The sequence below is a fragment of the Lucilia sericata genome, unplaced genomic scaffold, assembly GCF_015586225.1.
Source record: "Lucilia sericata isolate MDLA Ls3-8-SP2 unplaced genomic scaffold, ASM1558622v1 Contig000085F_arrow, whole genome shotgun sequence".
Lineage (NCBI taxonomy): Eukaryota > Metazoa > Arthropoda > Insecta > Diptera > Calliphoridae > Lucilia > Lucilia sericata.
This window is the reverse complement of record NW_023994118.1, coordinates 378,638-405,391: the sequence shown is the minus strand read 5'-3', so window position 1 is coordinate 405,391 and position 26,754 is coordinate 378,638. Positions and strand designations below refer to the sequence as shown.

The window sequence follows — 26,754 nt, the reverse complement described above, 5'->3', positions numbered from 1 at the left end:
AAAAAAATAAAACAGAAAAATGACGCGGCAACAGCAGCTAGAATTTACGGACTTCCAAAAATACACAAAGACAACCTACCATTAAGACCAATCTGTTCATCAGTAAATTCCCCGTCCAGCGGATTATGCAAATTTATAACCGGTATTTTGAAAAAACTTACAGAAAATTCGGAATACAACATACGGTATGCAGTGCAATTTAGGAATAAGATGGATAATGCTAAAATAGAACCTGATGAAAGGATGATACAATTTGATGTAATCTCATTATTCCCCAGTATACCGGTGGACTATGCAATTAGAGTTAAAGAGGATAAGTGGAACGAATTGGAAAAACATACCACAATGACCAAGGAGTTATTTACGAGAATTTTGAAGTTTTGCATCACGGAGAACAGATATTTAAAATATAAGGACAAGGTTTATACACAATGTAAAGGACTACCAATGGGTTCGCCGGCCTCATCGATTGTGGCTGACATAGTTATGGAAGAACTAAGAAGAAGGATGAAAAGCCAAGATTTTTAACAAAATATGTAGACGACCTTTTTGGGATCATTAAGACACCCTGAGGGTATTCAATAACTTTCACAGACAGATTCAGTTTACTATAGAAGAAGAGAAAAAGGGGTAACTACTATACCTGGACACGATGATAATAAGAGATGGTGAGAATATAAGAATTGATTGATACCAAAAGCCTCCCTCATCAGGACGTATTATAATCATGCCAGTCGACACACGTTAAAATGAACACAGAGTGTTGACAATCAGTGACGAGACGTTTTATGAAGCCAACAAACTTAGAATAATAGATATTTTGAGAATGAATGCCTTCCCAGTTGACATAATAAGAACCTTACTTAAGAACAATAAGAATACACCTACTAGATCCGAACGAGAACCTATTATATACAAATCAATCACATATGTACCTGGCATATCTGAAAGGAATGAAAACTCCAAAATATACAATAGGGAGAGAATTAAAATTGCCTTGACTTCTAATAACACTTTAAAGCAATTATTTTTTAATACAAAAAGTAAAATGGACAAAATGGATAACGCAAAATTAATTTATAAAATAAAGTGCAATGGCGACGAATCCGAAACATGTGATCAAGTATATATTGGAACAAAGAAAAATAAGTTAAAGTCCAGAATAGCTGGACTCAAATCAGATCTAAGAAATAAAAATAACCTTTGTAACAAAAAAACTGCACTTATGACCCACTGTGCAGAGAATGGACACTTACCAAATTTGGATAATGTTGAAATATTACAAAGAGAGAACAAGAACAACAGCCGTTACATACTGGAGATGTTACATATTATAAATATAAAGAAAGAAAATAGAATAAACTACAAAACAGGCACAAAAAACTGCGCTCAAAGCTATAGGCATATTATTAACAAAAAGTGAATATAATAATTAGTACAATATTAAATGTAACATGTATATTCGGCTAAGCCGAATCTTAAATACCCTCCAGCAGCTACTTTTATATTAATATTTTTTTAATTGATCAAATATTTGTAGAAATATGTAAGTTTTCTCATGTCTTAAATAGAAAAACCCCAAGATTTAAACAGATCAAATCTATTACAATTGCAAGATTTATTGAACATTACAAACGCCATTTTCTTTTATATTTTTATAGCGCCCTAAGATATGCTTTAGCGATATTTAATAATTTGCATGTATGAATGTGTGTAAAAGATTTAAGGAAATTCAAAATATATCTAATATTGTTCTACACACATTTATAATGCAACTAGTTAACTACGGTTAAAGTGATTTTCGGGGCAGGACCTAGTATGGGAGATATGACCAATTATAGACCAATAGTAAAAAATTCTTTAAGTAACATTTTTGTACATAAAAGCTATATTTCAGTCAATTTTTGTATCTATATCGTAATTTAGTAATAAGTAATGTGGCTTAAGTGATTTTCGGAAGGGAACCGTGTATGGGACCGATCACACCCATAATTTGAACAGATAATGAAAAATCTTGAAATATAATATTTGTGCCAAATTTTGTATCAATAGCTTTATTTGGTAATGAGTAATGTGCGTTTAAGAGATTTTTGTAAGAGGACCTTGTATGGGAGCTATGACCAATTATGGTCCGATGTAAAAAAATTCTACAGTAACATTAATGTATATAAAGACACAATTTTGGCTAAATTCTGTATCTATATCATTATTTGTTAACGAATATTGTGCATTTAAGTGATTTTCTGGAGGGGACCTTGTATGGGAGTTATGACCAAATATGGACCCATCGTGAAAAAATTTTATAGTGTCATTTATGTATATAAGAGCAATATTTGTGCTAAATGTATGGATATCAATATTTGATAATGAGTTATATGCGTTTAACTGATTTTCGGGAGGGAACCTTGTATGGCAGTTATGATCAAATATGAACCGATTGTGAAAATATTTTCAAATAATATTTCTGTGTACAAAGATAGTATTTATGAAAAATTTTTTTAATGTATATCACTATTTGGTAATGAGTTGTGTGATTTGTGTTTTTCTGAAGGGGACCTTGTATGGGAGCTATGACCAATTATGGACCAATCGGAAAAAAATCATAGTAACATGTTTGTATATAAGAGCAATACAAGTACCAAATTTTATATGGATATCTTATTTAAATAATGAGTTATGTATGTTTAAGTGATTTTCGGGAGAGGACCTTGTATGGGAGCTATGACTAATTATGGACCGATCGGGAAAAAAATTAACAGTAACTTTTCTGTATATAAAAGCTATACTTGTACCAAATTTTATATGGATATCTTAATTAAGTAACAAGTAGGAAAGTATAGTCGAGCATGGCCGACCATGTAATATCCTACACCATGAGTATATTTAAAAAAATTTTATTTTTCATAAAGAAACTTTTATGTTGAATTTTACCTTAATTCCAAAGTATTTAAGCAATTTATTGATAAAAAACAAATTTTCTAAATGATGCTTTATATAGGTCAAACATGACCCGATTCTCATTAAATTTGGGAAAAGGATATATTTTTAAATAATAGTTAGAGTTATGTTGAGTTTCATTGCGATACAAATGGTTACGAGTCAATTTTAGACGTTTAAGAAAATTTTTGAATGGGGATTTGTATGGGGGCTAGGGTCTAATAAGGGCCGATCATTATGAAAATCTGCAGTGTCATTTACACTTATATAAAACTTATTTGTGCCAATTTTCATAGAAATAGTAGTATATTTGACGTAATTATGGCATAAAAAGCCCAAATCGAGAGGTACGGTTGTATGGGGGCTAGGTGAAATAATGGACCGATTTCAACCATCGACTCAAAAAGTGATTCTGAATCGATCGGTATACTTTAAGGTGGGTGTAGAACCAATATTTTTGTGTGTTACAAACATCAGCACAAACGTATAATACCCTCCCCACTATAGTGGTGTAGGGTATAATCAGTTATGTACGTTTAAGTGATTTTCGGGAGAGGACCTTGTATGGGAGCTATGTCGAATTATGGACCGATCTAGAAAATTTTTTCTCTAGATGAATTCTATTGATATAGAATTTTAATTTGTAAAATTTTGTTAAGATATCAACATTCTGAGGGAAGCTATTAACAATAAACTCATTTTCCGGGAATATGTACTTTCGTATGGGAGGTAGAATGCATATATTTTCTACTTGAATACATTGCCACTACTATGCTTAAGGGGCCTTCAGACGACACCACTTTACAAGTCTAATGAAAAAATAATATGAAATTCCATCCGCATGACAAAAACAAGTATGGCCGACCATATGGTACCCTACACCAGTTATGAATATTAAATTTGATTTATTTTTCATAATAAAGCATTTATCTTCAATATTCCCTTGTTCCGATACATTTAAGCAATTTATGGATGAAAAACTAATTTTCTGAAAGAGGCTTTATATGGGGGCTAGGGGCAAATATGGACCAAGCCCAATAACATTTTGTGAATATATTTATATTTACATAATATTTTATTGTGCTGAATTTCATCGCGATATTTGTGTTTATAAGCTAATTTGGGACATTCAAGTAATTTTCTGAAGGGGACTTTGTATGGGAGCTAGTGGCCCGATCTTTATGAAATTTGGCAGGGTCATCAAGACTTCTATAAAACTTAGTTGTGGCGTATTTTATCGATATGTCTGTATATTTAACATAATTATGAGCTCAGAAGCCCTTTTACAAATAAAGAAATAAGAAAATTTCCAAATATGGTAAAATATATATAGAAAATAAAAAAGTATCGGCGGAAAATAATGACGGCAAAATATTGTCAGTAACTAAGCTGTCAGTGGTATAAAAGCAGTAATGGTTAGGTAGACAAGATTAGAAGGTGTAGAAAAGTGCAAGTGAAAGCAAGGTTAATTTAAAGAAAATTTTTAATTTTGCAAAAAGAAAAGTTTAAATAATTATAGACAATTGGAAAATTTTATAGACCATTTGAATATATTAAATATTAGAAAAAGACAATTAAATAAACAGAAAAGAAAACCATCAAAGCCAAAAGTGCGAGTGAGTTATTCTGGTGCATAAATAACTAAAGTTGGTGTATTAACAATAAGAGATAAAATAAAACCTGGCTATTCTCAGAACTGGTGATGGAAGTGCAATATATCACAGGAGAAATAGCCAGGTAAGTCCTGCCTAGATATATATATTTTATATGTAATCCTTGCACATATCTTAAACTACGTCTAATAAGAAGAGGCTAGAGAAGATTTAACTCCGAGACAAAACTGCAAGTAAAGATAAAGATAATAATTTGAAATAAAGCCATATTTATTTGGCTTTAGGCAATATAAAAGAAAATATATAAGAATCCCTGCTAGCATTTTTTGAAATTTTTGATCACATTCGAGTCATTTTATTTTATGTTTGTTACAGACAAATACAATACAACAGAAAACACTTTTTGATCTTCCGACTGCTCGAAATGTAACTACAAAATTAATTTATAAACAATCATATTTCGAACACCAGGAAGACCAATTTGTGATTGCTGTACATTTTGTTATTGTTTTTCAAATAAATCAGATTTTAAACATTAATTGGAATTCTTTAGACTTAGTTTAGTGATTAGTCACCCAAGTATCTACCGTAGAAGATCATTAAACATATAAAATTATTATAATTAAAGCATAATATAATTTCAATTTCCTTGACAGAAAATCGACTTTATAAATATCAAACAAATTTAAATACTTATACATTTAATTTTATTAACAAAATGAGAATTATACCAACTTATTTCTATTCAGTTTCATTTTCTAATCAGTTTCGACTCATTTTTGAGTCGTTTTTGAGTCATTTTTAAGTGTAAGTGTTGCTATTCCATTGCAAACAAAAACAATTACATAAGAAACAATTTTTGATCTTCCAACTGCTTTATGATTGCTATACATTTTGTCATTGTTTTTCAAATAATCAATTTTAGATCATATATCGGAATCATTTTCGAATCATTTTTTAAGCGCTCAACTTATTAATCACGTTTAGGTCATCAAAGGGAGTCAAAAATGAGTCAGTTTACTGATTAATCATCCAACAATCTTCCAAATGCTAGCTGGGATATTATTTATTGGCGAAAGAAAATAAGAAAGCCAAATCTAGCCATTAGGCTAGAGAACTATAAGAAAAAAATAAGATTAATAAATTAGGAATAAATTAGTTTTAACTAATTTTAAGTTGTGTTATTGTGAACACAATAAAATTAGTTACCTTAAGTGCTCAAATTAGGCGCGATCTGCGCACTACGAAAAGGATTGTGTTTAAACGTCATTAGGGAGCTCCTTCAGGATTAGGAAATTAGAAATTTAAGATATGCATTATAGAAAACGAAACGAAACTAAATTTTGAAAACAAAAACGGCAAAATAAAAGAAATATAGAATTAGGAATATAATAGAAATTAATGAATGGTATTAAATATGAATGTTTAGTAAAACTAAGTAACAAGTTATGTATAAATAAGATTTAACAAATATCAATAAAATATATATGTTATGTTATATGTTCTAAGAAAATTAAGAAATTTGAATAATTAATATTTAGGGGGGATTGTCTACACCTACCTCCCTATTGAGTAGTTTTACAAGAACGATGTAAGTGTTTGTGAAATTTTAGATTTCAGAGTTTTTTTTTTCTTGTTGCGATCCAGGCAGAGGGTTGAGAACTCCTCCTATGAGATGACGCCTCAGACTTGGCAGGATAAATTCTGGCATCCCGAGAAAACAGGTTCGTAACAAAAATAATTTTTTTGATAGATATCCCACTCGCATCCCATTATAGTACTTTAAAGCCATTAAAGTAAATTGTCTAAGCTTTTGTTTGAGCAAACAAAAAGAAAAAAATGGGAGTTTTTTGAAAAAAAAAAAATCGAAAAAAACTATAATTTTTTGGTATAAAAGCAATTAATTGTAGATAAGGAGGGATATGTTAACTGCAAAAGAAATTTCACCAAAATTTCTCTTTCGTTGAAAACTCGGTGTTTCTTGATAATTCGACGAAGCACACCTAAACCGCCAATTGAAATTGTAAACATTAATCGGTAGCTGACAATGAAGCATATTATATAAAAAGTACGATTATTTATTCATTTAAATTCAGAAATGGAAGCAACATATAATTATAAACAAGTAGTTATTGGCTAACTACAACAGAAATTGCATCAAAAATTCTCGTGCGCAGAAAACGCATTTTTTTTCTCTCAAGAAAAACCCGCTAATTAAAATTAATAAAATTAAATAGTAATTATAGGTTGTTATATGTATATGATGTCTATAGCAAAATCTATAAGCCGGTCTAAAAAATATAACTATTTCGGATTTAATGTACATAATTTAAAAAATGCATTCGAATATATGCGTTAATGAATTTAAATACTCAGAATTTTTAATATATCACACATAAGTGCATAATTTTTTAGTTAATGATTTTAAATTAATGTACTAATTCGCCATTTTAAATAACCTATAAAAAATGTGTACTTAGTTTTATAAAAAAATATTTTTTGAAGAGGCTGAAAAAAACTCTTAAAAAGCGAATTTATCCACTAATATTTAAAACATTAAGATTAATTTCATTTGTATTTTTGGTCCTTCGTTGTGAATTATATCCACGCTTATATTTTAGAGTATTGGGTTAAAATGCCATTTTGAGAATTATTTTAAAGTCTTGACTTTTAACCGCTTTGAAAATTATTCTCGAGAAGATAATTGTACTTCTAAGATGTCAGACAATGTTCACACAAAGTATCGTTGATGTGCTATTAAAACCATTTCATAACTTTTTTGAACCCTTAAATCTAACATAAATTTCGCATATGTACATTAGAGTGTCCCGAGGAACAGCCTTTTTAAGAATTTCATGTAGGAATACCACTCAATCGATGCGTATTAATTAGGGTGATCGATTATTCGACATTTTCCAAAAACCGGTTTTCGAATAGTTCGAATAGTTGACATTTTAAAAAAACCGGTTGATATTTTTCAAATTCAGAAAAAACCGGTTAACCGGTTTTTCATTATAAATAAAAAAAATATATTTTAATTTGAAAAACTTAATGTTTATGTTTAAAACATGGCCCGAAATGATTTTTAACAGTTTAAAAGATTATAACTTTAGATCTAGTCGTCTGATTTACATTATTTCTTTAATATAAAAAAATTAGGAAAAAAGTGGGACACTTCTGTTAAACATAAGGTACTATGTAATCCTAGCTTATTTTAAAAGCCCGGTTTAGGAAATTTGCATAGGCATTCCAACACTTCCATAAAATTTCAGCCGTAAATTAATTATTGTAATTGGAATATAATCTTAAGATTGATAAAATTTTATCAAACAGTTATCAATTTAACAAATAATTTTTTTTTAATTAGTTAGGAAAATCAAAAAGTTTTAACTAAAGGAGCTGTAGAAAAATATGCGATAGTTCCTCGACTCGAATATTTTTAAAATTTAGACGGGCTGTATTATTATTTTCTTAAAAATTTCATTTAAATAATCTTTGAATACAGAGCAAATAAAAGTATTTGAAACCGGTTTTTAAAAAGTGAAAAAACCGGGTTGTTCGATATTCGAAAAATCAACATTAAGAAAAAACCGACACTGGTAAAGCAGAAAATACCGGTTTTAAAACCGGTTGAAAAATCGAGTCGATCACCCTAGTATTAATGCACTGAACACGAGAAAAATAAAAAATATTTTTTTTGGAAAAGTCCTCAGTTCCCTACCAGCGCACACTGCACAGTGGTATAGGAAAAAAAGAGGGAAATAATTCGGTAACTTCTAAACGGTTAATCCGATTTTAATGATTGCTATACATTTTGTCATTGTTTTTCAAATAATCAGTTTTAGATCATATATCGGGATCATTTTCGAATCATTTTTTAAGCGCTCAACTTATTAATCACGTTTAGGTCATCAAAGGGAGTCAAAAATGAGTCAGTTTACTGATTAATCATCCAACAATCTTCCAAATGCTAGCTGGGATATTATTTATTGGCGAAAGAAAATAAGAAAGCCAAATCTAGCCATTAGGCTAGAGAACTATAAGAAAAAATAAGATTAATAAATTAGGAATAAATTAGTTTTAACTAATTTTAAGTTGTGTTATTGTGAACACAATAAAATTAGTTACCTTAAGTGCTCAAATTAGGCGCGATCTGCGCACTACGAAAAGGATTGTGTTTAAACGTCATTAGGGAGCTCCTTCAGGATTAGGAAATTAGAAATTTAAGATATGCATTATAGAAAACGAAACGAAACTAAATTTTGAAAACAAAAACGGCAAAATAAAAGAAATATAGAATTAGGAATATAATAGAAATTAATGAATGGTATTAAATATGAATGTTTAGTAAAATTAAGTAACAAATTATGTATAAATAAGATTTAACAAATATCAATAAAATATATATGTTATGTTATATGTTCTAAGAAAATTAAGAAATTTGAATAATTAATATTTAGGGGGGATTGTCTACACCTACCTCCCTATTGAGTAGTTTTACCAGAACGATGTAAGTGTTTGTGAAATTTTAGATTTCAGAGTTTTTTTTCTTGTTGCGATCCAGGCAGAGGGTTGAGAACTCCTCCTATGAGATGACGCCTCAGACTTGGCAGGATAAATTCTGGCATCCCGAGAAAACAGGTTCGTAACAAAAATAATTTTTTTGATAGATATCCCACTCGCATCCCATTATAGTACTTTAAAGCCATTAAAGTAAATTGTCTAAGCTTTTGTTTGAGCAAACAAAAAGAAAAAAATGGGAGTTTTTTGAAAAAAAATCTAACATAAATTTCGCATATGTACATTAGAGTGTCCCGAGGAACAGCCTTTTTAAGAATTTCATGTAGGAATACCACTCAATCGATGCGTATTAATGCACTGAACACGAGAAAAATAAAAAATATTTTTTTTTGGAAAAGTCCTCAGTTCCCTACCAGCGCACACTGCACAGTGGTATAGGAAAAAAAGAGGGAAATAATTCGGTAACTTCTAAACGGTTAATCCGATTTTAATGAAATTTGGTATGCACAAAGAGGAGGTGTTGTCGAGTTTAGGTTTTGAATTTGGACCTTATAGGCTAACCAGGGGCCCGGCGGGGGGTTCTCAAATTAGGACACCTCGGCTATGTTAAATTTTTAAAACGATCCTATTTCTTCATTTGAGTTCCGATTTAAAAAAATTTCGTATGTAGAATCTCCTCATTGAGCACTATAAAAAATGTCGTCGTAGCAGTAAATTATCTCTTATAGTTTAGGAGATATTCGCATTTGAAAATTAAAATTTTAAAATTTTTACCGTCCTTACTTTAGTTTTTTGATAATAGCGGGTCCACATATTCTCCATTTTTTTATTCGCTTAACAACAACTTTATATATCAAGCAGTGAAAGAATTATGTAAAAATCATGACTGAGTCCAAAGTTATAGGCATTTTAATTTAACAAATTAAAAAAAGGCGATTTTTTGTCATTTTTTTGGGAAAAAAGTATCTTTTTCTTTTTAAGTTATCTAAAAAGTTTCTAAGAAGATGTATATAGAATTTATACTTTTTGGAAAGCTGACTTTATATAAAATACGATAAATGAAACGAAACCTAAAAATTTTTGATACCGAGGGGACCAGGTCCATCTAAAAAAACCCTATTTTTATGGAAAATTCAATATTGAGCAAAAATTCTCAAATCGCATAGTCGATATCAAATTATAGTGACCTGTTTTATATGACCCAATATGTTCTTAATCATTTTGTAACGGGTTTCGATAACCCCGCCCCTGGTATGGATATAATATTCAAAAAACCAAAACATCCCATTTTTGGGATTTTTTAAAACTTTTTTGGGAATTCCGGGATTTCTAATAAGAAAATTCGAAATTTTTATTTAATTTTGGATTTTGAGTAAAAAAATCTACCTAACTGTAAAATTTCATCAAAAAATATTCATAAATAAAATTTTTATTGCAATTTGAAAAATTTGTATCTTCGCAAAATTATATACAGTTTTGAAAAATATACAAAAATACCTTTCCATTGATATATAACATGCCTACCTAATGTTTTTTAAGTGACAAATTAATTAGGGAAAACTCAACATCTTTTAGAAAATTTACCTAGCACTACTATTTTCATCCATATATGTAACAAATTTAACCTTATGGATGAAAATAATAGTGCTAGGTAAATTTTCTAAAAGATGTTGAGTTTTCCCTAATTAATTTGTCATAAATAAAAAAAATATTCATGAATAAAATTGTTATTGCAATTTGAAAAATTTGTATCTTCGCAAAAACTGAATAAAAAACATTTTTTAAAAAGTATTCCGCGAATTTTTTAATTTTCAAAAATTATATACAGTATATAACATGCCTACCTAATGTTTTTTAAGTGACAAATTAATTAGGGAAAACTCAACATCTTTTAGAAAATTTACCTAGCACTATTATTTTCATCCTTAAGGTTAACTCTTAAATTTGTTACATATATGGATGAAAATAGTAGTGCTAGGTAAATTTTCTAAAAGAGTTACCGAATTATTTCCCTCTTTTTTTCCTATACCACTGTGCAGTGTGCAGAAATTCTTAAAAAGGCTGTTCCTCGCGACACTCTAATGTACATATGCGAAATTTATGTTAGATTTAAGGGTTCAAAAAAGTTATGAAATGGTTTTAATAGCACATCAACGATACTTTGTGTGAACATTGTCTGACATCTTAGAAGTACAATTATCTTCTCGAGAATAATTTTCAAAGCGGTTAAAAGTCAAGGCTTTAAAATAATTCTCAAAATGGCATTTTAACCCAAAACTCTAAAATATAAGCGTGGATATAATTCACAACGAAGGACCAAAAACACAAATGAAATTAATCTTAATGTTTTAAATATTAGTGGATAAATTCGCTTTTTAAGAGTTTTTTTCAGCCTCTTCAAAAAATATTTTTTTATAAAACTAAGTACACATTTTTTATAGGTTATTTAAAATGGCGAATTAGTACATTAATTTAAAATCATTAACTAAAAAATTATGCACTTATGTGTGATATATTAAAAATTCAGAGTATTTAAATTCATTAACGCATATATTCGAATGCATTTTTTAAATTATGTACATTAAATCCGAAATAGTTATATTTTTTAGACCGGCTTATAGATTTTGCTATAGACATCATATACATATAACAACCTATAATTACTATTTAATTTTATTAATTTTAATTAGCGGGTTTTTCTTGAGAGAAAAAAAATGCGTTTTCTGCGCACGAGAATTTTTGATGCAATTTCTGTTGTAGTTAGCCAATAACTACTTGTTTATAATTATATGTTGCTTCCATTTCTGAATTTAAATGAATAAATAATCGTACTTTTTATATAATATGCTTCATTGTCAGCTACCGATTAATGTTTACAATTTCAATTGGCGGTTTAGGTGTGCTTCGTCGAATTATCAAGAAACACCGAGTTTTCAACGAAAGAGAAATTTTGGTGAAATTTCTTTTGCAGTTAACATATCCCTCCTTATCTACAATTAATTGCTTTTATACCAAAAAATTATAGTTTTTTTCGATTTTTTTTTTTTTCAAAAAACTCCCATTTTTTTCTTTTTGTTTGCTCAAACAAAAGCTTAGACAATTTACTTTAATGGCTTTAAAGTACTATAATGGGATGCGAGTGGGATATCTATCAAAAAAATTATTTTTGTTACGAACCTGTTTTCTCGGGATGCCAGAATTTATCCTGCCAAGTCTGAGGCGTCATCTCATAGGAGGAGTTCTCAACCCTCTGCCTGGATCGCAACAAGAAAAAAAAAACTCTGAAATCTAAAATTTCACAAACACTTACATCGTTCTTGTAAAACTACTCAATAGGGAGGTAGGTGTAGACAATCCCCCCTAAATATTAATTATTCAAATTTCTTAATTTTCTTAGAACATATAACATAACATATATATTTTATTGATATTTGTTAAATATTATTTATACATAACTTGTTACTTAGTTTTACTAAACATTCATATTTAATACCATTCATTAATTTCTATTATATTCCTAATTCTATATTTCTTTTATTTTGCCGTTTTTGTTTTCAAAATTTAGTTTCGTTTCGTTTTCTATAATGCATATCTTAAATTTCTAATTTCCTAATCCTGAAGGAGCTCCCTAATGACGTTTAAACACAATCCTTTTCGTAGTGCGCAGATCGCGCCTAATTTGAGCACTTAAGGTAACTAATTTTATTGTGTTCACAATAACACAACTTAAAATTAGTTAAAACTAATTTATTCCTAATTTATTAATCTTATTTTTTTCTTATAGTTCTCTAGCCTAATGGCTAGATTTGGCTTTCTTATTTTCTTTCGCCAATAAATAATATCCCAGCTAGCATTTGGAAGATTGTTGGATGATTAATCAGTAAACTGACTCATTTTTGACTCCTTTTGATGACCTAAACGTGATTAATAAGTTGAGCGCTTAAAAAATGATTCGAAAATGATCCCGATATATGATCGAAAACTGATTATTTGGAAAACAATGACAAAATGTATAGCAATCATAAAGCAGTTGGAAGATCAAAAATTGTTTCTTATGTAATTGTCTTTGTTTGCAATGGAATAGCAACACTTACACTTAAAAATGACTCAAAAACGACTCAAAAATGAGTCGAAACTGATTAGAAAATGAAACTGAATAGAAATAAGTTGGTATAATTCTCATTTTGTTAATAAAATTAAATGTATAAGTATTTAAATTTGTTTGATATTTATAAAGTCGATTTTCTGTCAAGGAAATTGAAATTATATTATGCTTTAATTATAATAATTTTATATGTTTAATGATCTTCTACGGTAGATAGGCATGTTTTAGGTAGGCATGTTATATATCAATGGAAAGGTAATTTTGTCTATTTTTCAAAACTGTATATAATTTTTGAAAATTAAAAAATTCGCGGAATACTTAAAAAAAAAAAATAAAAAATGTTTTTTATTCAGTTTTTGCGAAGATACAAATTTTTCAAATTGCAATAAAAATTTTATTTATGAATATTTTTTGATGAAATTTTACAGTTAGGTAGATTTTTTTACTCAAAATCCAAAATTAATTTTTAGGTTTCGTTTCATTTATCGTATTTTATGTAAAGTTATCTTTTCAAAAAGTATAAATTCTATATACATCTTCTTAGAAACTTTTTAGATAACTTAAAAAGAAAAAGATACTTTTTTCCCAAAAAAATGACAAAAAATCGCCTTTTTTTAATTTTTTAAATTAAAATGCCTATAACTTTGGACTCAGTCATGATTTTTACATAATTCTTTCACTGCTTGATATATAAACTTGTTGTTAAGCGAATAAAAAAAATGGCGAAAATCGGGAATATGTGGACCCGCTATTATCAAAAAACTAAAGTAAGCACGGTAAAAATTTTAAAATTTTAATTTTCAAATGCGAATATCTCCTAAACTATAAGAGATAAGTTACTGCTACGACGACATTTTTTATAGTGAAATTCTATACACGAAATTTTTTTTAAATCGGAACTCAAATGAAGAAATAGGATCGTTTTAAAAATTTAACATAGCCGAGGTGTCCTAATTTGAGGACCCCCCGCCGGGCCCCTGGTAGGCCTATAAGGTCCAAATTCAAAACCTAAACTCGACAACACCTCTTCTTTGTGCATACCAATTTCGGATTAACCGTTTAGAAGTTACCGAATTATTTCCCTCTTTTTTTTTCCTATACCACTGTGCACTGGTTTCCCTCATAGGCCAAAAATCAAAAAAAGTTAGTTTTTTTTCTAAGCTTTATTGCACTAAATTTATTGATAACACTCTAAATGAATCTAACAAATTTTGTTGATTTTTTTTGCGAGATTTTATATTTGCGTCCATTTAAAGTGGAGGTATGTTCATATTGCATATATTGTGGTTGTAATGTCACATAAGAAAACTTAAGATTAACAAGTTAGTTAAACCTTTTGTTATATTCGGCTGTGAAGAATCTTAAATACCCTCTACCAGCAAGTTATTTTTCATTAAATCCCATTTAACTATCTAATTTTTAGATAACTTGGCAAAATTGTTGTTTCCGTATGCATATGTCAATCTAATAAAAGTCCAGAAAAATTTATATTAATAGGCCAGTTCGAAAACATTTTAATATAATGATATATCTATACACAGAACATATTCATGTCGAATTTTATCCGGATATAATCATTTAATAACGAATTAAGTGGTATTAAGTGATTTTCAGAAGTAAGCCTTGTATGGGAGCTAAGACAACTTATGGACTGGGAAAAAATTCCGTAGAATGATTTATATGCTCTCAAAACATATTCAAGTCGTAATTTATCCCAATAGCTTTATTATTCAAAGAAATATATGCGTTTAAGTGATTTTCGTAAGTGGACCTTATATGGGAGCCTATCCGGAAAAAATTTCGTAGAGTGATTCATATAAAGACAAAATATATTTGTGTCGAATTTTATCATGATAACTTTATTTAACAATAAAATATGTGCATTTAGGTGATTTTCGGAAATGGACCTTATATGGGATCTATGACCAATAATTTACCGATCCGGGAAAAAAGCGGTAGAATGATTTATATGTACACAAAACATATTCAAGTCGAATTTTATCCTTATAGCTTTAGAATTTTATAAAATATATGCGCTTAAGTTTCGGAAGTGGCTATGACCAATTTTATCAAGATTGCTTTACTTGACAATGAAATATGTGCTTTTAAGTGATTTTCGGAAGTGGGCCTTATATGGGAGCTATGACCAATAATGGTCCGATCCATAAAAAATTTAGTAGAATGATTTGTATGTACGCAAAACATATCTGTGTCGAATTTTATCACAATAGGTTTATTTATCAATGAAATATGTGCGTTTAGCTGATTTTCGGAAGTGGACTTTATATGGGAGCTATGACCAATTGTGGACCGACTGAGATCTACATTGATATTATGATTTCTGTTCATATTATATTTGCATGTACAAAATTTTGTGTTGGTACCGATATATTTGAGGGAGTTATTAACCATAAACTAATTTCCGGGAATATATACCTTTGTATGGGGGCTATGGGAAATATTGGATCGATTGTAAAGATTTTGAACTGCTTTGAAAAATAATGTGTGACAAAATTCATCGCAATATCTTTGGTAGTTTCTGAGAAAACTTCAAAAGAATTAGGAAAAAAAAGTAATGTTTTTCGAGGTAGTCTAAAATTTTTACTCATAACTTTTTACGTTGTGAATCGATTTTGCTGATTTTCAATACCAAACTGCTTAGGAAAATAATAAATATTTTGGTTAATTTCCTTTGCTTAGATTTAACGTGGCAGACAGACAGACATACGGACAGACGGACATAGCTAAATCGACTCAGAATTTCATAAGGACCCAGAATATATATACTTTGATGGCTCTTAAATGAATATTTCTTGGTGTTACACACGGAACGACAGACTTATATATACCCTCTATCACCACTGATGGTGGTGGAGGGTATAATTAAAAAAATGTTTTTGTTATTGTGGCAAAGTCTCCAAAAATTTTAACTTATTTTCTATCAGATTAAATGACAAAAACTGGAAAAATTAAAACCCATTAAAAAATCCCTGAAGAATGCTTTTTTTGACCTTTTCAAAACACAGGTCTTCAGCAAGAACAAAGAGGCGTAAACTATCTAAAATTAAATTTGAAATTGATGCCGAAAAGTTTGGGGAATTTGCTGTATCCCGTTCATGTAATTCTCGCATCGAGAAAATCTGTCGAAAAATTCATGATCATGATCAAACATTTCTTATTAAATTTAAATGAATACAGTTTAAAAATAATCAGAGTCACCCTGGAGACTATTATATTTTAATTTTTTCTCTATTCGAGAAAAATACAGAAACGAGGTACTGTAGAGACAGCCAGAAAACTTGTTGAGGAGTATCTCTTGCATTACCTCCCTCCTCCAGTAATCCATGGAGCTGAGATGATCAAACATACAAGCATGGAGGATTAGAATGCAACATACAGAAAAATTTCGCGTACTGGTACAAATACAGACCTTTTAAATAGGCTCTTTTTAAGTTCAGATCCATGTTTTTTCCTGACTCCGAAACTTTCCAACAAAGAAAAGAAGTAATTTAACGGTTTAAATCAAGGAGTAATATTTGATATGTGTATATTAATATCTTATTTCACTTTATTATCTTATATTATTAAATAATACTTCTAATTGCATTATATAACTATGTATAACTTTTTTATTTGAATTTTTTTCAGTGTATATTTCAAATTAATTAAAATGGAATAAAAATTTTCCAACATTTTTTGAAACAAACGAATCATGATGTAATAAGTAAGGTGAGAGCGTTTCGGCAACAAACACAACAAACACAATATTTTTTTGTTGTCTAGAGTTGGGTTTTGTCAAAATGAAATTTCTAAAATTGAAAAATAACAAACATTGGAAAGAAATATTTTTTGTGTATTTCACAATATTACCTATAAAACCGTCGTTACATTTAGCTTGCATCTGCAGCAGGACAATGTTTTAATGCTTCTTCATCAGAGTTTTCTTATTTGAAAACTTTTTATGAACATTTTAATTCATAAATTTAAATTTTAAATTTTTTTGCTTTGAAAAAACAAATACAATTTTTTAGAATAAAAATAAATTAATTTATTTTGACACAACCCAAGCACTTTTTTAATAAACAAGTAAAAATCAGCTGCCTTAACGATTTCACCTTACTTAGTGCATCCTGAAACGAATTTTCATACTTTTTTCAAATATTCTTAAAATAAATCTATTATCCAATTAACCCTTTAAAGATCAAATGGCTACTTTGGCTACAGTTGCTAATATTTTTCCCCAAAATTTGTCCTTTAAGCTCTTAGGACATGCTATGATCTGACCAATTTTGAAGACCCTAGCTTTTTTGGTTTTAGAGATATTGATTTTTGGCCGCCACTGTGCAGCGATTGAAAATCCTGACTTCAGTGAAAATTATGAAAAATAAATTACATTCGATTTTTTCGAAATTGGTCTCAAAAATTCCGTAATTTTGAGCTGATTACGGGAAAAATAATTTTAAAATTTTTGTAGAATTTTTTTGGTCCATAAAATGATTTTTAGTGTGTTGAAGAGGCATATTGATTTCGCTTTTAATCGAAATGGGTGTTAAAATTGTTGTAATTTTAGCTCATACAGAAAAATATTTAAAAATAGTTTGGCATTTGGTTTAGAATTTTTGAAATTTATATGCCCCTTATAACAATAAAAGTCGTTTTGCGGACCAGAAATACAATAACAAAAATTTTAATTATTTTTACAGCGACAAGCTCGGTAATTTTTGACACCCAATTCAAAAAGATCGCAAAATTTTTTTCTAGAACATATTGAACTGAGATCAAGATATTCAATCGCAGGTGGGGAACTAAGGACCATTTCAAAAAATATTTTTTTATTTTTCTCGTATTTAGTACATTGAAACGCATCGTTTTAGAGGTATTCATCCTAAAAAGAGGTCCACGGGACTCCCTAATGTACATTGTACAATGTTACATATTTATTGTAAACAAAATTTTTTGTAAAAATATCACATAAAACTAAGGAAAATAATTCCAGTAGGAATTCGGGATTGAAAATTCTGCGCAATTCCCGCGATTTCCCGTCCCTGTAATTCCCATGAAAAACACTAGTTCGGACCCAACGTAAATACAGACAAACAGACAGATGGATAAACCGTAGCCCCTATCCTTGCTTTTTATACGTTCAAAGTGGATTAAATAATTACCCCTTTTATATTAAAAAATGTTCGATTTTGTAATAAAAAATTTAAAATTTTGTTTAGATACATATGTATATCAAAAACTTTAAAGCTATTGTAGCGGAAACTTTTTTAACGTTCGGAAAAAGTTTTTTTTTTTTTTTTTCATTTTAGTTATTATTTATTGAATCTTTCTTACATAGAAATTTACAATAAGTATTGAAATCTTAACCTAAACTATAACTAACGTCGTTATTGCCACTGCAATTTCAACAAAAGTTCTCGATAATTTGATTATCTGGCAAAATCCAATGTTTCCGTTCTTCTCAGTCGTCTATGACCCTCAAATGACAGCAACTCCCTGGCAAGGGGATTTGGGTGATCCATTAGTTTCGACAGGTAGGTTAAACAAGAGAGTTTGATCTCCTCGCGTATTATGGGGACATTGAGATCCCTATGAATATTACTATTGCGAATGTACCACGGGGCACCTGTTATTGACCTTAACAGTGCTGACTGCTTTCTTTGTAATTTTTCAACATTAGATGAGGAGGCTGTTCCCCACAGTTGAATGCCGTATAGCCATATCGGTTTTATAACTGTTTTGTACAAAAGCACTTTGTACTCCAAGTCTAGAGCAGACCGTGGTCCAATTAGCCAGTACAATTGAGCTGACTTTAATTTTATTTGTGTAACCTTGGCTTCAATGTGGTGAGTCCATGTTAAGCGGCGATCAAGGTGGATACCAAGATATCTCACATGGCTTTGTTCAGGAATTTTTATATTGTTTATCTGCAGGGGAGGACAATTTTCCCTTCTTAAAGTAAATGTAACGTGAGTACATTTTGTAGCATTGACTTTTATTTTCCATTTGTCCAGCCATTTTTCCAATTCGCCGATGTGAAACTGGAGTTGTTCAGAAGCTATTGAAGGGTTTGCATGCATGCTTACAAAAGCGGTATCATCCGCAAATGTAGATGTGTGAGTCAGTGCGCTCGTTGGCATATCTGCAGTATATAAAATATATAGGAGCGGACCTAGAATACTCCCCTGGGGTACTCCAGCAGATATTTTTCGACGTGAAGAGATCACATCTTTAGATCTGATTTGAAAAGATCTTTCATATATGTAATTTTTAAGCAGTTTGTGAACATTCGCAGGTAGTAATGTGATAATTTTGTGTATTAGTCCATCGTGCCAGACTTTATCAAAAGCTTGAGAAATATCTATGAATAATGCAGAGCAATATTGCTTGCTCTCGAAGGCCTTCCGAATAAGAGTTGTTATTCGATGTACCTGTTCGATAGTGCTGTGCTTTCTTCTGAAACCAAACTGATGGCCAGGAATAATGCAATTATCGTTAAAGTGTACTAAAAGGCTTTCAAGCAATAACTTTTCAAAAAGTTTTGAGAATAAAGACAACAGGCTAATGGGACGGTATGATGTCACTTGAGTGACATCTTTCCCCGGTTTTGGTATGATAACAATCTCGGATACTTTCCATGAGTTAGGGAAGTATCCAATACGTAGCATCGAGTTAAAGATGAACAAAATAATTCTCAGTGCTGAATTGGGCAGGTTACTTATCATCGTGGTAGTAATTTTATCTATACCAGGTGATTTTCCTGCCTTTAGACCTTTGATTTTCATCTTCACGGTAGAGAACCGGAATTTTATTGGGTGTGGAACCACATTATTTATAATGTTAGCACTAATAGAAGAATCTGTATCATTTTGAGTAAACACATTCTCCAAGTGATTGGCGAATGCTTCAATTTTTTCTGACGTATTTCTTGCCCATTGACCATTCTGAAGGCGTATAGGTGACTCATATGCAATAGGGCACTGCATATTTTTAACAGCTTTCCAGAGACTATATTCTGTTTTCTTAGTAGGGTCTAAGTTTTTGAGATAATTTCTCAGATTAGATTCCTTATTATCCTTTAAAGCGATGTGAAGTCTTCTTTGGCACTGATTAAGTTTAACCTTTATGTTTGGAGATCGTGATTGTTGCCATTGACGTCTGAGTGTTCTCTTTTCTTTAATAAGAGACTCAATGTTCCTAGGAAGTGATATACTTTTCCGAAGTCATTTGAAATTTTCGAAAATTGTGTCAAAGTCATTACCTTACGTACATATCGCTCATTTATTACAAGAAGGTTATAAATAAAAAAAACCGTTTTGAGTAACAGCATTAAATGTTTGACATTTTGCCATTTTTTAAATAATTTTCAAATAAATCGCCGGATTTTACAAATTAAACTTGATATATAAAGTACATGTTAGTATGTTTCTTATCTAAACTTCAACTAAATTTTTACTTATCAAATATACGTGACGTTTTACAACAAAAAATCACTAGCACACCGGAAATAATAGCCATTTTTAAAAATAGACAAAACTATATGAAAGACTTTAATATCACAGAGTGGATTATACCAGTCTTGTAGTAGTATATGAGCGATATGTATTCAAGCCTTTTATCACTGTACGATTACAAAATTATAGAATACTATACATTTATATACTTTAAGGTGCATTTCTCCTAACGCCATCTTATGAATTGTCAATGGAACGTGCTGCATTAATATGTGAAAAGATGAGTTTTAAAGGATGCTTTAGTTTAACGAAAACAGCAAGTGGAATTCTTTTCAAGTTCTCACATCCAGACGACTATCAAGCAGTTTACAAAAAGGGATTTCACAAAGTTACAGGAGCCAGATTTTATCGAAAAGTAAGATATTTAAAACCACAAGTATAACAAATACTTGACTTTATTTGCATGTATATGTATGTATGTACATTGTATATTAGAGGTGTACAAAAATTATCGATTATACCTTCTTAACATTTCGACCAAATCTTATCTTCTAGAGAAAATTTATATCAAAGAACAAACAACAAAGTTATTTACATATTTTATTTTTTATTTTTACTTTATACTAAAAATTCCAGTCATCTTCATTAAATTTGGCCGACAAATAAATAATATTTCGATATGGTACACTGAGAATTCACAAATATTGCAAAATTTGACCTTTGAACTCCACAGTTTATGGGTTAAGAAAGTCCGATTTGAATATAACTTCGGATATACATTACGATTCTTTCACACTAAAGCGTAAAGTTTATTATTAATTGTGCAGACTGAAAAAAAAAAGATTTTTTCCCCTTGTAAATGCACTTGAAAACTTCAGAGCCGTTGCGGCACCTGTTAACGTTATCCTATCAGCCTTATTTTTTGTATGATGTAGTTTTACAATCCATAGAACAATTCTAGAGGGTGGACGGGCAAAATTCGCAACTTCGTTTTTTTTTTTGGAGAACTCTAATGTACATACATATGTATATCCTCTACCGGCGTCATGAAATAACTCCCCAAACAAAAATGAAATAACTCCTCAAATTTGGGGACTTATTTAATTATGAAATAATTCCCTAATTTAAAAATGAAAAAAGTCCCAACAAAATGAAATAACTCTTTAAATTAAAATGAAATAATACCATTTTGGGGATTTGTTTCATATGAAACAAATCCCTTTTTTTTAAATGAAATAAGTTCTCATTTAAAAATTCGACATCTGAAGATAATGGTGGATGTAGGACCAATATTTTTGGGTGTTACAAACAGCAGCACCCCACTATAGTGGTGTAGTGTATAAAATATATGGCGTCATGAAATAACTCCCCACGAAAATGAAATAACTCCCTAAAAATTTGTTCAGAAAGCAAAAACAACGATATTTGGGGATTTAATTCGCTTTTTGGGCATTATTTCACTTTTTAAATGGGGAGTTATTTCATTATGAAATAATTCCTCAAAATTCAAAAATGAAATAAATCCCTAAAAATATTTTTGGGGAGTAATTTCATTACATTACTTTTGTCACATGAAATAAAAAATAGATGTCTGATAGCCGACCTTTGGCCGGGCGCAAGGGTTTTATCCTCTGGGGTACATTAGACACCGGCTTCGCTAAGAATACACTCTCCCTGTATCAAGAGTGTTCGGCTTTTAGGAAATCTTTACTAAGCGAAGCCGGTGTTTGTCATATTATAGAGTGGTAAATCCTTGCGTCCGGCCGTAGGCCGGCTATTTAGGAAATATTTATTAAGCGAAGCCGTCGTTGGACATACCATAGAGTAGAAAATCCTTGCGCCCGGCCGCAGGCCGGCTATTAAGGGAATCTTTATTAAGCGATTAAACTGAAATGTAATAAACTTTGAAGCCCCACTCGAAAGTATGAGCGACCCACTTTTTTTTAGAAATATCACTAAAACCGATTTGTTCCATAATTTGTTGTTTTTAAATGGGAACTTATTTCATTTTAAAAATTGGGGATTTGTTTCATATGAAATAAATCCCCAAAAATGGGAGTTTATTTCATTTTAATTTAGGAAGTTATTTCATTTCGTTGGGGCGTTTTTTCATTTTTAAATTGGGGAATTATTTCTTAATGAAATATATCCCCAAATTTGAGGACTTATTTCATTTTTGTTTTGGGGAGTTATTTCGTGGGGAGTTATTTCATACCGCCAAAATATATAGCTTAATATTTAATTAGCGTCCATTCGCTGTTACTTATGTACATTAGGGTGGCTCCAAAAGGAAGTTGCTTGTGTTCCCACCGCAAATGTAAATTTAGTTCATTCTAAGATATCATTTCTCAAAATTTTTGTCCTGACGTCAATATTTGGTGACCTGGATCAAAGAATAAAAAGGTTATTTTTTAAGGTTTTTATGATTTTTATCATATTTCTTGCAAATAAACCATATGCAAATTTAGTATCATATGAAAGGTCTTTGGGAGGTAATTTCAATGACATAACACAATTTCGTTTTACAAATTTTTTTTCGGAAAAATTTTATGTTTTTCATATTTTTACATAGAATTATTTATTATAATTATAATTACATATAATTTCACCGAAATGGTTTTTTCTGTTTTTCGAAATTTGGTATGTTTTGTATTTTATTTAAATACTAGCTTTACCCAGTGTGCTTTGCTACCCTAAAAGCAGTATAAATAAAAAACCCACTTAACGATTTTGAAGATTCTAACTGCAACAGTTCTCTAGATTTACAATATGTTACATATTAGAGATGCCAAGCAAATTACTGAAAGTTCGCCAATTTTTATCTATCTATGAAAAATGTGAATAATATAATAGTTTCCAAGATATATATAATAGTTTCCGTTATACTCTAATTGTTCAGATGAATGTCAAAGTTTTTCAAGTAAAATTTGAATATTCTAACTCTAATAGTTTCTAAGATATACGATTTTTTCTAATTAATTTTCGTTTTCTCGTTTTCCCCCAAAATGTTCAGTTGAATATTAAAGTAATTTATGCAAAATTTGAAGAATCTAGTTCTATTAGTTTCCCAGATAAATGAATACAAAAGTATTTAATTAATATGGGAAGTGTCAAGTCCCCCATTTAAAGTCCGCCAATTATTCCCTAAATGTTCACATTAATGTCAAAGTACTTCATGTAATATTTAAAGATTCTACATCTAATAGTTTCTCAGATATAAGAATTTTTCTATTAAATTCAAGCCCCCAAGATAAAAGCCCACCATTTTTTCTCCAAAATGTTTAGATGAAGATTAAAGTAATTTGTGCAAAATTTGAAGAATCTAGTTCTATTAGTTTCCCAGATAAACGAAATTTTGTATTTAATTAATATGGGAGGTACCAAGTCCCCCATTGAAAGTCCGCCCGTTATACTCTAATTGTTCAGATGAATGTCAAAGTTCTTCAAGTAAAATTTGAAGATTCTAGCTCTAATAGTTTCTCAGATATACGAATTTTTTTCATATGTGGGCTCTAAGCCCCCCCAGTTGGAAGTCCGATCTTTTTCATCCAAAATGTTCAGACGAATATTTAAGTTCTTAGCGCAAAAGTTGAAGAATTTACTTCTATTAGTTTCCCAGATAAACGAATTTTCGCATTTAATTAATATGGGAGGTGCCGCTCCCCTCATGGGTAGTCCGCCAATTTATTTCCCAAAATGTTAACAGTTATTTTTGCGGTATAAATGAAGCGTTCTGATCCAGCTGATTTTAAAACTTTTGTTTATACCACATGATAGTACTTGTTCTTGTGACTTCAACAAAGGAAAAAAATTATCTATTAAGGTTCGAGAGTTATGGGCATCCAAAGGTCTGATATATAATGGGATATATCTCGATCACTGATAAACGGATATTGTCGATATGGGTATCATTGGAAAGGTCTTTCACAGAGCTTTGTACTGATGTGTTAGATGACAAATATTATTAACCCATTGAGAACCAGGGTGAATTTTATTGTTTTTTCCTTTGACTTTTTTTTAAAAAGTACCGTTATCTCTAAAACATATCGATATAACGGTACCTCATCTTACGTGAATGTTTGTAGACAACATTTGGGGCTTTCCTTTGATATAGGTTTGAAAGCTATAACCCATGAAATGCGGGAGTTATTTAAGTTTAAAATTTTATATTTTCATAAATTTTGATTTTTATCATATGTAATTATAAATCTAAAGTGCATATTATTTGATATGGTCAATATGGGTATCAGTGGATAGGTCTCTGAAATAACTTTCAATTGATGTATATTGTAACTTATATCATTAACCCATTGAGAACCAGGGTGAATTTTTTTGTTTTTTCATTTGTCTTTTTTTAAAAAAGTACCGTTATCTCTAAAACATATCGATATAACGGTACCTCATCTTATGTGAATGTTTGTGGACAACATTTGGGGCTTTCCTTTGATATATGTTTGAAAGCTATAACCCATGGAATGCAGGTGTTATTTAAGTTTAAAATTTTATATTTTCGTAAATTTTGATTTTTATCATATGTTAGTATAAATCTCAAGTGCTTATTGTTTGATATGGGTATCAGTGGATAGGTCTCTGAAATACCTTTCAATTGATGTATATTGTAACTTATATCATTAATCCATTGAGAGCCAGGGGCAATTTGTATATATTTTTATTTATTTTTTTTTTACAAAAGTACCGTTATTTCAAAAATAAATCGATATAAAGGTACTTTATGTCACATGAAATCTTATAGACAACATTATAAGCTTTCATATGTTGTATGTTTGAAAGACCTAACTCATGAAATGCAGAAGTTAGATAACTTTAAAAATTAATATTTTAAAAAAAATTTGGTTTTTATAGAATGCATTTGTATAGATTGACTATTTATTATTCGATATGGATATCAATGCAATGGTATTTGAAATATCTTTTGATTGATATACAATATGGTCCATATCATTTATATCAACCTATTAACAGCCAGTGCCTGTGTTTTGTAACTTTCGAATCGACAAAAAAAATCGAAAAATTTATAATCGTCTTGTTTAAAACAGGGTGAACACACGTAATTCAAATATATTTTGAATTCAAAAAAATCGAGCGATTTTTTTCAAATAATTTTTCGCCTACGGTGCTAGACTGTTTCTTTCCACAATTCAATTATTTCACCTGCAGCGCTATGTTACTTTTTCCCACAATTCAATCATTTTACCAAAAAGTGAAAAATTATTTCAAAAAAATCGCGCGATTTTTTTTAATAATTTTTCGCCTGCGGCGCTAGGCTGCTTTTTTTCACAATTCAATCATTTCGCCTGCGGCGCTATATTACTTTTTCCCACAATTCAATCATTTCACCAAAAAATAAAAAAACTTTTTACCACTTTCAAATCATTTAATCAAAAAGTGAAATATTTTTATTCAATTATTTCATCAAAAAGTGAAACAACTTACCCACTTCTTTGTTTAATAATTTATTTCACCTAGATATGCTTTCTTTCTAAATTAACTTAAAAAACTTCTAAACTTCATGAGTTACAAATTTCAAACGTATATTATAAAAAAGCCCCAAATATTTTACAATTTCATGTTAAATTAGCTACCCTTACATCGATTTATTTTTGAGATAACGGTACTTTTGTAAAAACAATATAAGAAATTTATATACAAATTGTCGCTGGCTCTCAATGGGTTAATGATATAAGTTACAATATATATCAATTGAAAGGTATTTCAGAGACCTATCCACTGATACCCATATCAAACAATAAGCACTTGAGATTTAGAATAACATATGATAAAATCAAAATTTACGAAAATATAAAATTTTAAACTTAAATAACACCTGCATTTCATGGGTTATAGCTTTCAAACATATATCAAAGGAAAGCCCCAAATGTTGTCTACAAACATTCACGTAAGATGAGGTACCGTTATATCGATATGTTTTAGAGATAACGGTACTTTTTTAAAAAAAGACAAATGAAAAAACAAAAAAATTCACCCTGGTTCTCAATGGGTTAATATCTAACACATCAGTGGAAAGCTCTGTGAAAGACCTTTCCAATGATACCCATATCGACCATATCCGTTTATCAGTGATCGAGATATATCCAATTAT

At 29.9% G+C, this 26,754-nt stretch overlaps 1 protein-coding gene across 1 annotated transcript in view; it reads left to right on the top strand.

Annotated features, from left to right (window-relative positions):
• Window positions 1-26,754, top strand: part of LOC119599704 — a 103,091-nt gene that overhangs the window by 10,816 nt on the left and 65,521 nt on the right. Inside the window, exon 2 of the mRNA XM_037949599.1 lies at window positions 20,849-21,048. Within this exon, the coding sequence (XP_037805527.1) occupies window positions 20,849-21,048 (200 nt within the window). The remainder of the gene's footprint in view (window positions 1-20,848; window positions 21,049-26,754) is intronic.